The 16,680-nt window shown below is 50.8% G+C and overlaps 5 protein-coding genes across 5 annotated transcripts; 2 read left to right on the top strand and 3 right to left on the bottom strand.

The window, feature by feature from the left end:
* Positions 1–2,454: 2,454 nt before the first annotated feature.
* CABS01_13812 (rhamnogalacturonate lyase) lies at positions 2,455–4,332 on the top strand (the record flags this gene model as incomplete). Its single annotated transcript, XM_060547154.1, has 4 exons — positions 2,455–2,671; positions 2,739–3,187; positions 3,245–3,373; positions 3,436–4,332. 4 exons carry the CDS (start codon positions 2,455–2,457, stop codon positions 4,330–4,332), a joined length of 1,692 nt encoding a protein of 563 aa, XP_060394497.1.
* A 124-nt stretch (positions 4,333–4,456) lies between these two features.
* CABS01_13811 (uncharacterized protein) lies at positions 4,457–8,281 on the bottom strand (the record flags this gene model as incomplete). The annotated part of the gene is made up of 8 exons (XM_060547153.1): positions 4,457–5,448; positions 5,502–5,657; positions 5,717–5,764; positions 5,828–5,887; positions 5,948–6,139; positions 6,202–7,413; positions 7,690–8,062; positions 8,129–8,281. 8 exons carry the CDS (start codon positions 8,279–8,281, stop codon positions 4,457–4,459), a joined length of 3,186 nt encoding a protein of 1,061 aa, XP_060394496.1.
* A 652-nt stretch (positions 8,282–8,933) lies between these two features.
* Positions 8,934–10,838, top strand: CABS01_13810 (uncharacterized protein; the record flags this gene model as incomplete). The annotated part of the gene is made up of 4 exons (XM_060547152.1): positions 8,934–9,052; positions 9,553–9,698; positions 9,766–9,966; positions 10,063–10,838. The coding sequence occupies 4 exons, from the start codon at positions 8,934–8,936 to the stop codon at positions 10,836–10,838; spliced, it is 1,242 nt and encodes a 413-aa protein (XP_060394495.1).
* A 223-nt stretch (positions 10,839–11,061) lies between these two features.
* Positions 11,062–12,682, bottom strand: CABS01_13809 (major facilitator superfamily transporter; the record flags this gene model as incomplete). The annotated part of the gene is made up of 3 exons (XM_060547151.1): positions 11,062–11,680; positions 11,754–12,463; positions 12,536–12,682. 3 exons carry the CDS (start codon positions 12,680–12,682, stop codon positions 11,062–11,064), a joined length of 1,476 nt encoding a protein of 491 aa, XP_060394494.1.
* Positions 12,683–13,825: 1,143 nt separating this feature from the next.
* Positions 13,826–16,309, bottom strand: CABS01_13808 (fungal specific transcription factor; the record flags this gene model as incomplete). Its single annotated transcript, XM_060547150.1, has 5 exons — positions 13,826–14,421; positions 14,494–15,891; positions 15,941–15,981; positions 16,037–16,087; positions 16,230–16,309. The coding sequence occupies 5 exons, from the start codon at positions 16,307–16,309 to the stop codon at positions 13,826–13,828; spliced, it is 2,166 nt and encodes a 721-aa protein (XP_060394493.1).
* Between the last annotated feature and the right edge of the window lie 371 nt (positions 16,310–16,680).

Here is a 16,680-nt window from a genome sequence, read left to right as displayed (position 1 = left end):
CTACGGATTACTTGTCAATCGACTATACAACACGTATATCCTGAGATCAACCTCTTTGGAAGCTACAGCGATCTGCATGCGCTTGGATCGGACGCTTTCGATTTTGTGTTTTAAGGTTCTCTTACAATGCTACGCCATCGCCAGGTAGCCCTCTTCGCTGAAGGCGATAACAGACAGTGCTATAACAAAATTAACCGGGGTGCTGCGTTCCCACAATCCGAAAGTTTCTGCTGATAAACCATCTCCACTCTCTAGAGCGCACGTCTGGGGCAGTTGTCGAACTCTGTTGCGCACCGGCAACTCCAGAGTCAGTGGTGTTTTTAGAGTTCAACTCGCACTGCACGCGCAAAGTCAATTTGACTGCCGCCAAGACATTTTTCGTAAGTTGGCCTATCTGTTCTGCTGGTGTACGAATTTGGGTAGGTGTGGTGATCGTGGGAGTAGTTCTGCACCAAGCTGGGGGAGGGCTCCAACGCTCATCTGCAGGCTCAACGGGCAGAATTTCGACATTTGGCGGGTTTGCGAGCAGAGCTCCAGATCGCTGATCATCATTTTCCGGTAGTGGTTGACGGCAGACTTGAAGGGTTTGGTGGGCAGTGACGACAGAACCACGCGATTACTGAAAGAATTGATTTCCCCATATTGATATGCAATATGGATGGGATAAAAGGACCTCCGACCCTTGAAGTAGACAACTAGATAATTAACTCAAACGTCAGCGAGGCCCACGAGTCATCTCAACAGATGCAATTCATCCAGCGTCAACTCGTGTTGAGTTGGCTTGAGTCATAGGGAGGTTGAACACGAATTTGAACAATTGCCACAGCAGACTCGATGAATTCTCAAAATGGAGATTTCCGTTTGAAGGGCCATGTTCTGATTTTGTGTATACGTACATGTAGTGAACTGATTCAGCAGGCGCGCGTGAATAGTAATGGCACTCTCGGACTCAGGCTGCCAATAAGTAAGAGACAATTGCCGATTCTAGCTCAATCTACACCGTCGATAGAAGAATTAGTTTGTTGCTCATGCTCAGGCAGAACGTGGAGTACATGCAATGATCAGGATACCTCATGGCTTCAAGAAGGGGTGCGAGGAAGTGCGCGCATCGGAATGGAATACTCAGCATACATGTTGAGTTGTCAATGAAGTTACCTAATTGATGCCACAAGTTTTCAATTGTCCTAGACTAAATTCGTGACTCTCATTTGTATGATTGAACTTGCTCAGGCATAAGCGAAAATTGGTTGTAAAATCTAGTGTACAGCCAATAAGGAGAGTACGGCCTTGGCTAGGTTAATGGCTACGGAAACTGCAAGTGTTCATCACCAGTATCGCTTGACTGGAATGATGCACTTATTACTGAAACTGGACCATGCACCAAATCGTAGTAGAGACATCTTGTATTTGTGTCTTTTTGTTGAAGGTAAAAAAAGGACAGAGACGGCAAATGTGTACTGCTGTTTAGTGCTCTCTAAAGACAGACTATTCACAGAATGACCGCACAGGGGAAGAACAAGGGAAAGAAAACTTGAAACTTAGCACTCCTTCTCTGTTAATTGACTATCGAACAGAGTTCGATCTTTTTCTAATGTTTGGACAAACCACTTCGATCAAATGCCGAGGGGCCAAAGTGCAAACGTAACTTCAGATTCCCGATTTAAGACTCCAAGAGTCGGCCCTTGGAGTCTAAGGTTTAATGCGCTGTAGCCAGTGTCAGCAAGAAAAACAGCGCGTGCGTCACGGCCGCGCAATGTTCGTTGTTGAGATCAGCAAAGTTCAAGTCGAACGAACCTCTTGCAAAAAAATACACACTAACAATAGGTCACAAAGTTCGAAAACCTAGTATCGCGTCTGTTTCTTGAACATGTTGCCAATTGGTGGAGGAATCGATCGTCTTTCAATTAGGTGGCTGGCGTAGAATGTTTCTTCGGAAGAAATGCCGAAAGAGTGGGAACCGATGGTGCAAGATGTGCATCAATGGCGTTCATCGCAACGGTTTTCATAAGCGCCACCAACCACTGATAGAGCCCGGATGGTGTCATTGGTTTAGACTGACATCTTGACATGGGCATCGCGGAGATTCGGCCTTGTTTCGACAACGTCAAGTTTCCCAAGGGACTGGAAACACTGTGTTCTAGCTATGCTTTGCTGCGTGAGTCTACAGTGCCAACGCCTTATCACGAATTGTCAGGTTTCGATGCGTCAATCGGCAATTCTCTCCACTGAGGACCCCATTGACAATACAACTCCCGCATGACGCTGTCGGCTCCTGCCGAAGAGAGAAAGCTTCAATTGACCGTCTGATATCAGAGTTTGACTTGCCGAGTATAAGATGTAAAGCCATGTAGCCATTCGGAACCTCGAACCGACGACCTTTAGTCAAGTCGCTCGTTGCAACCTGCCTCCAGCTTGAGAACCTGCCCCAAAGACAACTTTCAAGGCTTCAAGATCATGCACTTCTCTCGGCTGTCCGTGTTGGCTTTGGCCGGCAAATTGGCCAGTGCCGGGAAGGGTCCCTTTCTCGAGCAGATTAATGACTCGACCTGGGTCATTGGAAATGATCACTGGAACCTGACACAGGGTTCGCTCTACGCAACCAAGCTTTTCTGGGAGGGTGTCCCGGGCGCCGATCTTGTGGGTTCGGCTGCCGGCCACTACGTCGGCTACGGTAAGACGACCATCTCATCGCAACTTTACTTGATGAAGCTGTGCTGACTGACATATTGCAAAAAAAGATGGGGAGAACAATCTCCAGTTCACAAACGCCACAATCGCATCCCGCGGTACGGACTACATCGATGTCAGCTTCTCCGCTGCTGCCGGTGACTTCCACTGGGTGATCTTTGACGACTTGACCGGCGCGTACCAGTACTTTGTCAACCGGGCCCTCCCCGACATTAGCATTCTCCGGACTTTGTGGAGGTTGGCCCCCGACGTCTTCCTCAACGGTCGCACGCATCTCAAAGATGAGCCCCTGCCCGACTTTTCGCTCTACGCCACCGCGACCAATGTACAAGATGAGACCTGGCAACTGGCCGATGGGTCCTTCATCACAAAGTACGACTGGTCCAACGCTGTCAGGGATCGTGACTTCTACGGCGTCTACGGCCCCAAAGCCGGGTCGTGGTACATCCATCCTACCACGGAGTACTATAACAGCGACCACCTGAGCCAAACTTTGACGGTGAGTTATTAGGTGACTCCTGCAATCTCGTGGACAAATTTCTGACCTGATGACTAGGTCCACCGAGAGTCAAAGACTGGAGATGCAGTCCAGCTCAATGTCGTCCAGGACACTTCTCACTTCCGTGTTGGCAAGACAGTGCCTCAGCCAGCAGGTAAGGTCTGGGGACCTTGGTTGTGGTATCTCGTAAGAACACCTTGATCTCGCAAAAGTCGGGGTCTCAGTATCGCTAACATTTGCACGCAAAGAACAATGGAGACGTAGCGGACGCCGCACAAAAGCATAAGGAGGAAGTCAAACACGTCCCTTACACATGGTTCAAGGACACAGCCTACCACTCTCGTGGCGGAGTCCAGGGAACTCTGGTCCTCTCCGACGGCCGTCCCGCCTCTGGAGCTGCTGTCTTCCTCGGTGACACCGACACGACCATCCGCCCCTCGATTCAGGGCAAGAACTACTACTACACGACGTACACCAATGACAAGGGTCGATTCTCCTTCGACAATGTTCGCACTGGCGGGTACGCCGTCTACGCCACCTCCAACGGTGGCAAGCTGGCTGACGTCTACACAAACTTCACTGCGCCCCTGACCATTACGAAGGACAAGACACTGAATCTCGGCGAGCTCTCGTGGACCGTCCCCAAGAGCAAGCAAATCTTCCAGATCGGCGAGTTCGACAAGAAGGCCAACGGTTTCAAGAACGGAGGCGTGCCCTACCAGCACGGCGTGGCGGCGCAGAGCCCCGCAAACCTGACCTTCACCGTCGGCAAGTCCCAGAACGAGGATTGGTACTTTGCGCAGTCCGCCATCGGAAAGTGGACGATCGAGTTTGATATTCCCTCGGCGGACCTCGCTGCCAACAAGACTGCGCTGCTCAGCGTGTCGCTGGCTGGGTACTCGCAGAGCGCGGCTTTGGACATTGACGTCAACGGGCAGGTCTACGGCTCCCTAAGCAAGGACACGTTGACTAGCGATCCTGCTCTGTACCGGTCCGGCAAGGTGAGCGGCGAGTGGCGGTTCTTCCAGTACAAGATCGATATCGACGTTCTCAAGGCTGGGCAGAATACTGTGGGCTTCACTGTTACTCGTTACACTCAGTGGAGAGGTTTCTTGTATGACAGCATCATCTTGGAATGGCTCTAAGTTACCAAGGCATCTGTCACATCGATGTATTTATCACGAGTACAAGTAGCCATGAGAATTAAGGAAACTAATGACATAAGAGATCATGACTACTGGGAACGCTACTGCTGCTGTACTGCTGCCTCTACTGCTGCTGTTGTTGCTGGAGCCGAAGAAGTTCTTGGAGCTGCTGCTGTTGTTGGGGAGTCATTTGTCCCCCCAAAGTTTGGCCAGGAATACCTACGTTGTTGGTATTACTTTGTTGTGCACTCATGGCTGCGTTCGAGCCGCCGCTCCCAGCACTCCCCAGACCAACGTTGCCGAGACCAGCGCTTCCGAGGCTAGCGTTACCCATGCCCATGTTGATGTTGCCCATCCCCATGCCAACATTATTCATGTTGCCGAAGCCGGCCTGCGGGGACTGTGAGGCCATGGGATTACCCTGATTTTGCAGATTATTGAACCCAGACCCAGCCATTCCCATGTTCGGCATGCCCATTCCCATCACACCTAACTGATGCAGATTCTGGAAGCCTCCGGGCATCGCGAAACCCTGCTGGAACCCTCCTTGCTGAGGCACTCCAAACCCTTGCCCACCGAAGCCAAGTTGATTCCGGTTGAAGTCGTCGTAGCGATGCTCTTTCTTGTGGGCAAGTTCGTTCTCCAGGCGCTCGTGCCTGACCGAGTAGAGATACGCGTTGAACTCATGGGACACCTTTGCCACCTTCTCAAAATGCTCACCCTTCACAACGATGGGCCCTGGGACATTATTCTCCTGCTGATGGAATTCGGCTAGCGCCACGGCCGTTTGGAAGGCGTTTCTAATCTGTCTTCCGTTCCAAACTGGCTTGTGGTCATCCCTCAGAGTTTGCAAGTTCCAAAGAGTCGTGGAAAGAGCTATGATCTCATCGCGCTTGAATGTTACGTGCTGCGACGGGTCCCCTGGCGCAGCTGCGATTGAGAGTTCCTCCGTACGACCCATTTGCACTTCCCATATCTTCTTCGTTTGCTCGTGGGTGAGGGGTGGATAGTACAAGGCCATGGACATGCGGGACTTGAAGGCTTCGTCAAAGGAACCAACTTTGTTGGTTGTGAGAAAGAGAATCCCTTCGTAGTATTCCATCACGCGAAGGAAGACTGCATTCGAGTGTCAGGACACGAATGGGAACCAGAGACCGCTTCAAACGTACCAGATACTAATGCGTTTCGCTCAATGTTGTCTTGGCTTCTTTCGGCCAGGAAGACGTCAGCTTCGTCTAAGAGCAAAACGCAATCCCAGGCTTGGGCCATCTGGAATGCATTCTGAAGATTGGATTCCACCTCGGTTGGTGTCATCCCCAAGTCACCTGTTTTATACGTCAGAGCCCCGTTCTGATGAATCAATACTGCGCAGTATGGTACGCACCGCAAGTGATAGGCAACAATGGCTTGTTGTAGTAGGCTGCGACGGTTTCTACGATCAGTACTGTTAGTTTACATTTCAATTGCCAACATAGAATCGAGAATAAATACAGACCAGCAGTTGAAGTTTTGCCCACCCCAGGAACTCCGTGCAATAGCACGATGAGACCCTTTCCTGAGTATTGTCAGTCTTTTAAGGTCTCTCAGAAAATCGCCCATCAGTCATGATAACTACCTTTGTCTTGGATGATATCAAATTGACGCCGCTCAGACTTCTTCTTGCGAAAATGAGTTGCCATCAGAGACTTGATTATGGTTCTGTGACCGTCGTCTATTTGAAGGCAATCCCATGCCTTCTTGTCTTCTCCCATTCGAGTGAGGCTGTGTCCCTGAGTATCAAGTGAGCCAGATCCGAGAGGGATACAAGCTGGATTTCATATGTCAGCGAAATCAACTTACTTCTTCCTGAAAGAATGTTCATTTGCTTACCCCACTGACGTGTACGTAGAACAAAGGCAAAAACTCTGTTGGGAAGCAGGAGGGTCTCATCTCCTTCAGGAGGCTCTCGGCCGTACACCTCTACGGGCTGAGATTGATCGGTGTACTTGAGAACTTCCTCGGCGATTCGAGCATCCCACACTCGATCATCGTCCGTTCCTGGTGGAATGGGTGGAGGGGCAGAATATGGGGGCGATGCTTTCTTTTCTTCAGTAACCTCGGCCAAGCCCCAACTGCCTCTGGACGATCTTCCGGGCTTCCAACTTGGAACTTCTTGTAGGCAACGATGGAAATCCACAACCACTGGGCTTTCAATAGCCTCCGAAATCATCACAGCAGAAGTGATCGCCCCTTTCTCAGGACGGCGTAGTATAGTTCCCTCGGGTTCGTTTATCAGACTTTGACCTCGGTAATAACCGTAGGACGGTTTTGTGTAGGATACGAAATCTTGACCTCTTTCCTTGTAGCCAGATATGTCAACAAAGCCGTCTCGCTCTGCGGTTCTCAAGGGAATAATCGGAAGGGAACGAATACTGGTCAGATCCCTGAGCATCTCGAACTTGAAGTTCTTGAAGACGCGGATGAACTGGACGCCATCGAAGTCTATGTGATAGCATTCTATCACAAAAGGAACAGGCCTCGAGTCGTTCAAAGCACCTCCAAGCTGTAAATTAGCGGCTTGAGTCGCAGGTTGCCGGTATTGTGGTGTTTGACCTCCTTTGCCTTGAACCACACGCCACAGCTTCTGGGGAACTGCTGGATCTTTGACGTAGACAATACTACCTGGTTTGAACACATGCCATAGTTCTTGGTAGTGGACCCGGACATCGCCTGATTCCTCAACTGCTTTTCCTAAGGGAAGCATGTATTCATCGATGCAAGACAGAAGAGTGCCTAGGTCATCAGATGCTTCTTGCAGTTCATCTTGGGTTAAAGATTTCCAGTCGTACGCTGAAGTGAATATGATGCCGTCTCTCGTTTCTCTTGTTATTGGTGGCTTTGCATCCTTCGTTTCGAGATTTTCACTAGCTTCGGCTTCAGTCGACACTTTTTGATGTTCAAGATCTACGTCTCTGTCTTTGGAGCTTAGATAGAGCTCCTGGATCTCCGACAATCTTTTGCGGATCTTGGGCTCAAGCCATTGGAGAACCTTGAAAGGGCGGTAAATCGTGTAATTGTCGGTCGGATGGTTCGGAACCAGGGCTCAATTCGACAGGGCACTAAGGACTCTCTTTACCGCCAAAGAATTGATTGACATCCTCGAAGGGATCACTTTAATATCGTTGTCCCGGGGTTGTAGGATGACAGGTTTAGCATGTGACCGACCATCGGGACCGTTCCGAAAAGCTTCCCTGCCTAGAGGCTCTTCCTCTATCAAAACTTCAATTGCGTACTCTGGAGGTGAGTCCAACCACTCCCTCCATCCGCACTCAATTTTCCCGGAAAGGTACCGCTTCCTCTCTTCATATTTCTCCTCACCTGGAGGTTCCAGAGCAGGTCGACTACTGTCTTTGATTACCTCGGAGATCCAGTTCATCATCTTCAAATGGTTGGCGAAGTACGTTGCTGCGCTATTAAGATCATATGTCCTAGACGCATCAAGATGATGCAAAGACGGGCTTCGAAGCTCTCGCGCAATTGTCTTCAATTTCATATTCCCGAAGCCGCGGAGCACTTGGAAGTCTCGGGCAATAAGACCATCGTCTGAAGTCTCGCTGAAGTTGTCCGGGGTATCGGATCTTGAGACATTATCGGGAATTGAATCGACTTCTTGCTCTGTCCCAGACGGCACTTCCTCGGGGTCTTGCTGGCTGAGAGTCTCTTTTGAGACGTCATGATGACTTGACTTTTGCTGTTGAACGTTAGTCATCGGATCAAAAGTTCGGCATCGTTACGTCCGTTTTATGGCGGTGCTTACGAGAGGTTTAGATGATATCGTTTCCTTGCTTTCAGTCTCTGTATTGGAGTCTTTCTGTGACATCAGACTCGACACCTCGGTAGAATGCGAAGTTGTGGCCGGCGAAAAGTCAGCCCCTTGGGGTGGGATCGACACGTCCAGCGTCGAAGACATGTTCTCTAGCTGTCGGGAACCTGATCAATCGTGAAGCATGAGGTTCAATGAGCTATCGCTACCAGAAGAAAGATCAAGTCGGCCGAGTAGCAACCCTATCAAGGTCGGGATAAAGCAGTAGTAGCGACAACGTTTCGCGTGTGGCTGGGCCGCGATGAGCAAGGTCAAGAACCCCAAGTAGCAAAGAATCTGGGAGTCAGCAGTTTTCATCAAGTCTGCTGTTGGGGGTGACAGGCATCAAAGGCCAATCAACTGGGGCCTCAATGCCGGAGGCAGGCACGTACAGAGTATTTGGGTTACTTCAGGGGGATAATTCCAGCTATGCCATCTATTGGTCAGCCTGATGATGAGATGTTTAATGATAAGCGCTTTGCTTCCCCTTTAGAATCAATCTTATGCAGGCAAGCTTTAACCTGGCAGTGACACAACTCTTTCCAACCCCTCACAGCATGTCAGCATGCCGACTCCCGGATGCTGACGCCAAGACCTCGCCATCCCCCATCTTTGTATTGATGCCAGCGCTTACGCTTACCCCCCTTTTCCGCAGCCTTACCATCAGGTGAACCGCTAGTCGAAGAAGAGGCAGAAAGGGTTTCCACTTGGCCTTTCCTCGAAATTTGTAGGAAAGTTTGGTTCCCTTCGGAACACAATCATGGCTGACTATGTCGGCACCTTCGTGAAAACTCACGCCGGTGAGCAGGACCCGAGCTGGCAAGTCTCAGCTCGGGACAAATTTTCGGAAAATAGGCGTCAAAAACAGGCGTCTCTTAGGTGAGTGAACCCTTTCCTCGGGGTCATAATGTATTCCAATGCTGGTGTGATCGTCAGGATTGATACTGACGCGAAAGGTTGCTCTCAGAGTCCACGAACGTACAAAATCATTCAAGACATTGATAAGTACTTTCGCGCAGAAAACTAATCGCAAAGACCTCGCGAGATTTGACGTGGAAAAAGATTTTCAATGGGAAGATGTGAGAATCATGGCGTCCGAGGCAGTCGAGCAAGACAATGCCAAAACGAAAATGAAACACAATCCTTTTCGCGCGGCCGGGCGATCTTTCCAGCGAAATGCATCAAATCTGGAAATGCTTGTAGCATTTCTGCCAAACGGTGACTTTACTGGAATACTTTGCGGAGCTCTGACCTTTGTTTTCTGTGTAAGATACAAGTTTCCTATATCGTTGGTCTTGTGGCTCATAACTTCCTTTGCGGCAACAGGCAGCCAAGCGCCTAGACGAAGTTCGAAACAAGATATTAAACTGTCTGGACAGTCTGCCAGACATCGTAGAAGAGACGGAAGAATATGTGGAAATCTATGACGATGACCCTAGAGTCTGGAAAGCAGCCGAAGACTTGTATCTGGGAATCCTCGACGGTGTAGAGAGTATGCTGCAATGGATTGATAAGTCAGCCCTGGGTAAGGACCGCTTTCAAAGCTTCGATTTACATCTCAAATTTTCTGCGTAATGATCTGACTTTCAAAGAGAGAGCATTCAAGGTACTCACGAGACCGACAACGTTTGGCAAGAATGTGGAGGAAGACACTATTAAGGAAACTATCGAGGGCAACGTGGCCAAGTTCCGCAATGTCGTCTTGATGAGTCAACATAAGCACATCAACAAATCACTCAAGGCTCTAAAGGAGCAACTGAACAGCCAGTTGAAGTACGCCGACTGGGTCCGAGGTCAGTCTGTTCCTCTACTACCTTATACTTTGCCTTAGTACCCTGCCCGTTCGAGGTAGACAATGAGTATTGCTTTTGACGACCTAAAAACAACAGACAACCCGAAAGCAGAAAAGCTCGTCGCAAAAGCGTTTGTAACACTTGATCAGCTTCGCTCTAGCATTGGATTCGATCCAAAAGTCACTCAGAGAGACATGGTCACGTCTATGATTGATGCACAGAAAGTTTGCCCCCCAGAGATGATCAGCCACGCCATGCTGGCTCTCCGCGACAAGAAGTTTGCCTCTTGGCTCCAGTCGAACGAGTCTCAGATACTTTTCATCGAAGGAAGGATGAAGCTTAGCTCAGAGCAAGAAGCAGCATCTCCGCTAACAATGCTCTCATGTGCTCTCGCCCAGCTGGTAGCCAGACAATCCGAGCGCAGCATTCCGCTGGTGTATCTCTGCGGCCAGCACAATCGCCCAAATGACCCTTACTCTGGCGCCAGCGGCGTCCTGAGGTGTTGGAATTCTCTCATCGCAGAGTCTTTCACACCGCGGGACGTCGATCTCTCGGCTATCAACTTGAGCTTCATAGACGGTGTCAGAGCACAGCGACTTGACGTGCTCTGCATGCTCTTACGTCATTTGGTTTTGGCTGCAACAGATAAGGTTGTCTTTGTGATCTTAGACGGAGCCTTATGGCTCGAATTGAACCGCCATGTTCAAGGATTGGGGGATGTTGTGTTGTTCTTGAGGAATCTTGTCACTGCGCTGAATCAACGAAACTACGGCGTGATTGTCAAAGTGTTGATTACACATCCTTCGACGAGTAATCACGCCAGAAAGTGGCTTCCAAAAGAGTGTATACTGGAGATGGATGATGTTAGATAATTACTGTATATAGGTAGTAGGCATTTGCAGGTGATGGAAGCAATCACGGCGTTAAGAATGTATCCGGGAGACAGCTTCATCACAGCAAGTTCTTCGTGGCAAGTTGGCTCATAGAATTACAGTCATATTCTCAAATCTCTCTTCTATGTCTGTCCAAAATTCAATGCTAGTACTCGGCGCTCGAAGAGCCGACGAGAAACTTCTAATACAGCGGCATCTCCTCCTACATGTGATACTTGAAATCCAATTCCCAATCACCAGTCTTAACCTTCCTCTTATCCTCCATCTCGCCACTCTCAATCTTCCTCTTCATCTCATTGCAGTGGCGGATATAGAACCACTTTCCAACAACCAAAAGCTGCGCAACACCCAGCGCACCGACAGAGAACGCGTTACCAAGCAAATACGGCGCCTTGCGGTAAATCTGACCGGCAACGATACCCGCACAGTTGCCAATGGCCTGCTGCATACCAATTGCCGTAGCACGGCGGTACTGCGGCGCGACATTGACGTTGAGCCACGTCAGGTTGAGACCGGGGCCATTGTAGACGGCAATGGCGCAGAGGAAGGTACCGAAGAATTTGACGCCGCTGCTTGTCGGGCAGATGATGAGGATATAGCCGATGATGCCCGGGATGTTGGCAAGGAAGATGAGCGGGCCGCGGACGAGGATGCGATCCGAGATGTAGGCTGTCGCCAGGAAGGCGATGGCGCCGAAGAGGAAGACGGGAATGCTGAGGTATTGGGCTTCGATGCTCGTGCGGCCCATGGAAACGATGATGGAAGGGAGGAATGTGCTGAAGCCGTAGAGGAGGATGTCTTGACAGAATTGGATGGCACCGCTGTTGCACTAATGTTAGTCCTCTATCGAGAAAAGACAGGGGTAGATGTCTCCTTGGTGGTGTTTGAACGTACCTGAGGTAAAGCTTGGGATCGCGAAGTTCAATCTTGATCTCCTCCCAGCTGAACTCATCACTGCCCATGTACTGAGCACGCTGCGCAGCCCGAATCTTCATCATGCGCTTCTCCTCGTCGGAAAGGAAGTACGCATTCGAAGGATCATTCGGCAGACCGAACCACAAAATCGGAGCAATCAAGATGCTCACAACACCCTCAATAATAAACACCCATCGCCAGCCAGCATACCCAGCCACCCCATCCATCTTCAACAGCGCATACGCCAATAACCCACCAAACGCACCGGCAATAGCAGAGCACACAAACAGATACGACACCCTCTTAGCCTGCTCGTCGCGCTTATACACCATAGTAAGATACAGATTCAGCGCAGGGAACAAGCCGGCCTCGCACATGCCGAGGACGAGGCGGACGGCGTAGAGGCCGCCGATGTTGTGGATGAAGCCCGAGAAGACGGTGGAGAGGGACCAGATGATGCAGAGGCCCGTGAGGAGGACGCGCGGTGTGATGCGCTTCATCATGATTGTCCATGGGGGCTCGAAGACGACGTAGGTTGCGTAGAAGATGGAGATTGCGGTCGAGAATTCTTGGGTCGTGGCGCCGATGTCCTCGGGCATGCCGGCGACGCGGACGTTGCCGATGTTTGTGCGGTCGAGGAAGCAGGTTAGGTAGACGACCATGATGATTGGGACGAAGTAGGCGTCGAGCTGAATTGGAGTGTCATTGCGTCAGCTTGCTATAAAGATATAGCACGGATTTTAAGACTAGACAATACTAACCTTCAAGAGAAGCTTCTTCTCGGCCGCGGGATCAAGGGACTCGATTGCCATTGTGCCATTGTTGGATTCAGAGCGATCAATGTCGCTGCCGAGACCCTTCTCCGCGCCGGCGCCGGAGACGTCGTCTGGAGTGGAGATGGTCGCCATGGCTAAACTGGCTTCTGGATGTGAACTTGTAGCCTAGGTAGAATCCCAAGCAGACCGGTAGTTTGAATTCTGCAGTAGTCGGGGTTCAATGGCAATGGAGATTCGCTACCGAAGTCTCGGGATTGACAAAGGTGGTGAGGAGTCGATCTCTTTAATCTAGAAACATTCGATGGGGCAGACCGCCTTTATGATTGTGCCAACCTATGCGTGATGTGCCATTGACAATAATGGAACGATATGGACAGACGGATAACACAAACACCAAGGGAATGGTCAGCGACAATTACTCGGGCGCGCTATCTCTTGCCGAGCCATCCATTTGCAGGCACGGACATATGGATTGACGCGGTATCAAGGGTAGCATCGCGGGGGTTAGAGAGAGACACGCGCGGAGAGTCACTCCTAAGAGACCTTGGCTAGCATTTGGTCCCTTACTACTCCGTTCGGATAACCTAAAGCATCTACCGCGAACTTGTCCACGGCCAACCAAGAAGATCGGAGGTCCTCGCCGACCCCTGATACTTGCGGGGGAACTTGGGACTTCCCACATCTTTCCCCACCGACAATTCTGATAGCGCTGATAGTTGCTCGTATCCACCCGGCCCCCGGCGTCGGAGTGGCGCCCCTATCGAACTAGTCTCCAGGATGGATTCGAATAGCCTATAGGGACCCTTTGGAATGGAACACATTTGAACAGAGTTTGGGACTTGGGGAACGGTTCGGTAACGAATAACGATTGTGCACAATGGCTTAGGTTGTCCAGTGTCGGTTGATGGGTTTTCTTGACTCTAACCAGGCCATTGGCGTCGAGTCTACGCTGTCTAAAGTTAGCTTGCCCAGCCACCGGGCGTGATGTCAGGATGATGCCTCCGGGCGCCTTGTCCGAAGCTTTCGGGATTTAACCCATTTGAGTTTGATCCCTTGATACATATCAGCCCCTCCCCCCCCTGGCAACCCTGCAGATCCCCCTCAGACAAGCCGTCAAATGGGCAGATTCCGTGGTTAGAGCAAGATAAGCCGGTATCCACAAACAAGGACTCGGGTCATGGGCAGACTATCGTAGCCCAAGTGAAAGGACTGAAAGCTTCGCATTATCATCAAATCATAAGAGTAAGATATACATGTAGATACCATATGTTTCCTTCACACATCCATCCTATCATCAGCCTGAGTCATGCCAGCCGCGTGAGTCCATTGCGAAAAGTCAAAGCTCGCGTCCATCGCCGGGTCGGCAAAGCCTTCTTCCCAGAGCCCAAAGTCCATCACCGTGCTCACGCTCTCATCGAAAAAGGGTTCACCTAGGGAGCTGTTGTCGACGACGGGGAACGTCACCCGCTGCTGACCCGTCACGCCTTGCATCGCCATGTGGCCTCCTCCTTGAGTGTCGCCCATAGTCATTGGCAGTACACTACTGCTACTAGTCGGCTGTGTACTTGGAAGAAGCCCTCCTCCTGCTCCTGCCAGCACTAGCGATTCCGTCGGCGAGAAGCTTGTCGGGAACGGAGGCAGAGGTTCGGCGTGGGCGTTTGTCCCGGACATGACGGCCGAGCGAAGGTTGGCGAGGAGCTCGTAGCGGGCGCCCATGTAGCTGTTGCCTCGCTCGCCCATGCCTCGGAGGAGATCGAGACCGGCGTTCATCGCCATGATGCTGGACGGGTCTGTCGGGAAGGCGACGCAAACCATGACGAGAACGATGGATGCTGAGAAGACATGTTCTCCGTCCATGTATCCATATGTTGCTGGGTTGGTCGTTTGCGGTCAGCCAATGAAAGGAAGCGGGTATCGGGCAAAGGTTGTGTAACCGCACTTACCAACAAGATCTCTCTGTGCAGCTACGGTCATGATGTTGATAGTGTCCTGCGCCGCACCGATGCACATGTCGATAACCCTGACAGTCGTTTGGGACAAGCCCTCTTTCCAGCCTCGCTCTTTCTCTCCTGCATCGCTGCTGGCGCGGATCTTTTGGAGTCGCTTCTGTACAACGTGGAAGAGCAAGGGCCGCGCAGTCATGTTGATGCACTGATAGTAATGCGCAAAGGTGCTGACGCTCTCGCGGCTAATGCTAAGCCGAGCGGGGTCAAACCGAAGCTCATCTGGTAAGTTGCTGTTCCACTTAGACAGGCTGAGAACGATGCTCTGAACCGATGCCATTAAGCGTTTTCCAGATTTAGGCGCTGTCTTGCTGGTCTTACGATAGATGGCGTTGTGGATTTCACCGAGGATTTTTGAGAGCTCGGTATAATGCCGAAGCACCACTGCTGGGCAATATTCTGCTTCCGTCTGGAGTCTCGAAGGCAGGTCGACGCCGATATCTTCGTCTTGGATGGTGATGGGATTTCCCGATTTGACCGATAGGATGCGATCTAGACTGTACACAGACCACCAAACTCGGCGACGATGTTCGCGTGTCGCATTATCCAAGGCGGTCGGGTTGTTATCCTGACCCTGCAAAGCATGTGGTGCCGCACTAAATCCGACTTCATGATGCAGCCCAAGCGAGATGGCCATGCGAAGAGCCATACCGGTATACAAGAACGCAGCATCACGACGGTTCATGTTCTGCATGAAATACCCGATGAGGGCCAGTGTTTCCACGCACAACAACGATCCTTCTTCATGGGTATCGGGTAATAGGTTCAAGGCATGCGTGAAGTAGTCGAACCCTGGCGGACCCCTGAAATCGACCCATTGGTTGACAGAGTAGAGTTGACCGAAAGCCAAAATGATGAGGACCTTTGCGTATGACAAACATGCTTCTCTGTCAGAGGGATCAGGAGGACCTCGATACGCCTCGATGAGCAAGCGATCGAAGCTGGCTTTAGGATCCGTAAAGGCGAATATCGTCCCAATATAGGTGTACTGTGCGGCAAATAGTCGTCGGGCAATGTCTATAGGCGGGAGTCGAACTTGCGTCCTCGCTTTTTCACGTCTTGAAGGTAGGGCACTTGGCTCGTAAAAGTTTGTGTTGGCGTCCAGGCTCCCGTCGTCGCCGTAGAAACCTGAAAGGTTTCTCACACTGCGTAGAAAATTGTCCGAATTACCAGGGCCCTTGAAGCTTGTCGAGGGCTTATGAACGCTCATCTGATTGAACGGCTCGAGCAAGGGATGTTCATCTTCAAATCCTTCCTCGTGCTCTTCGGCTGAGATGCGGTGGGCAGACGCTTTTCCAGGGATCGGAGCTGGTAGCTGAGACTGCCGAAGAAGCGAGTCTAGAACTCGATCAGTATGTGACTGAAATGATTAATGCTAGTCACTCACCATCATACGCTTTAGCCTTAGCTTCGAGTTCTCGTAGATAGCTATCATAGCATTAGTTGCATATCTCACGAGTTGGAGACTAATAATTGAACTGACGCCTCTGTGACGGTGATCTTGACACTCGTCTCATACGTACAGTTCAGGCCGCTGTCACGACATCGTGAACAGGTAGGCTTCTCTTTCGAGCAGTAGGATCGTCTTTGTCGGCAATTGGCACATCTATTCTGAAAGCTCAGCAACACTTCTAGGAAGCCCATACGATGAGGATGAAGAAAATCACGGAACTTACGCCACAGGCCTCGAGTTTCCGACTTCACACAGGGATGATGAAGGCCCTGCTTGAGGCGGAGATGGTGCATTGGGAGCCATATTCTAACATGTATTTTGGTAATGCAGATATGACATATCTCTCACGGAGTCACTTGGAAGAGGTGGGGATGGTCGAGCCCCTTGCCATGGCACGGGAGATGCAGTTATCCGTTGATATCGTCCACTTCCCCAGGCTTTCGAGACGGAGCTTGTGACAAATGGAAATTCTTTGGATGGGGTTGTTTGTCAAGGCTCAACGCGGGGAACGCAAGGTGTGGAAGTTTCCTGGCCGTGCACCCTGCCTGCGGAGGGGATTTGTCGGCGCAAAATCACCTGGTTCTGGAGGACCAACATGCATCGTGGTCTTGATATCGGGCTGGAGGATCGGTGTTTATGGAGAATTCCCCACAGCCGTGGTGGTTATTGCTGGA

The sequence above is a fragment of the Colletotrichum abscissum genome, assembly GCF_030869225.1.
Source record: "Colletotrichum abscissum strain IMI 504890 chromosome Unknown Scaffold_48.1, whole genome shotgun sequence".
In the NCBI taxonomy this organism is placed as follows: Eukaryota; Fungi; Ascomycota; class Sordariomycetes; order Glomerellales; family Glomerellaceae; genus Colletotrichum; species Colletotrichum abscissum.
This window is presented reverse-complemented; position numbering and strand designations above follow the sequence as displayed.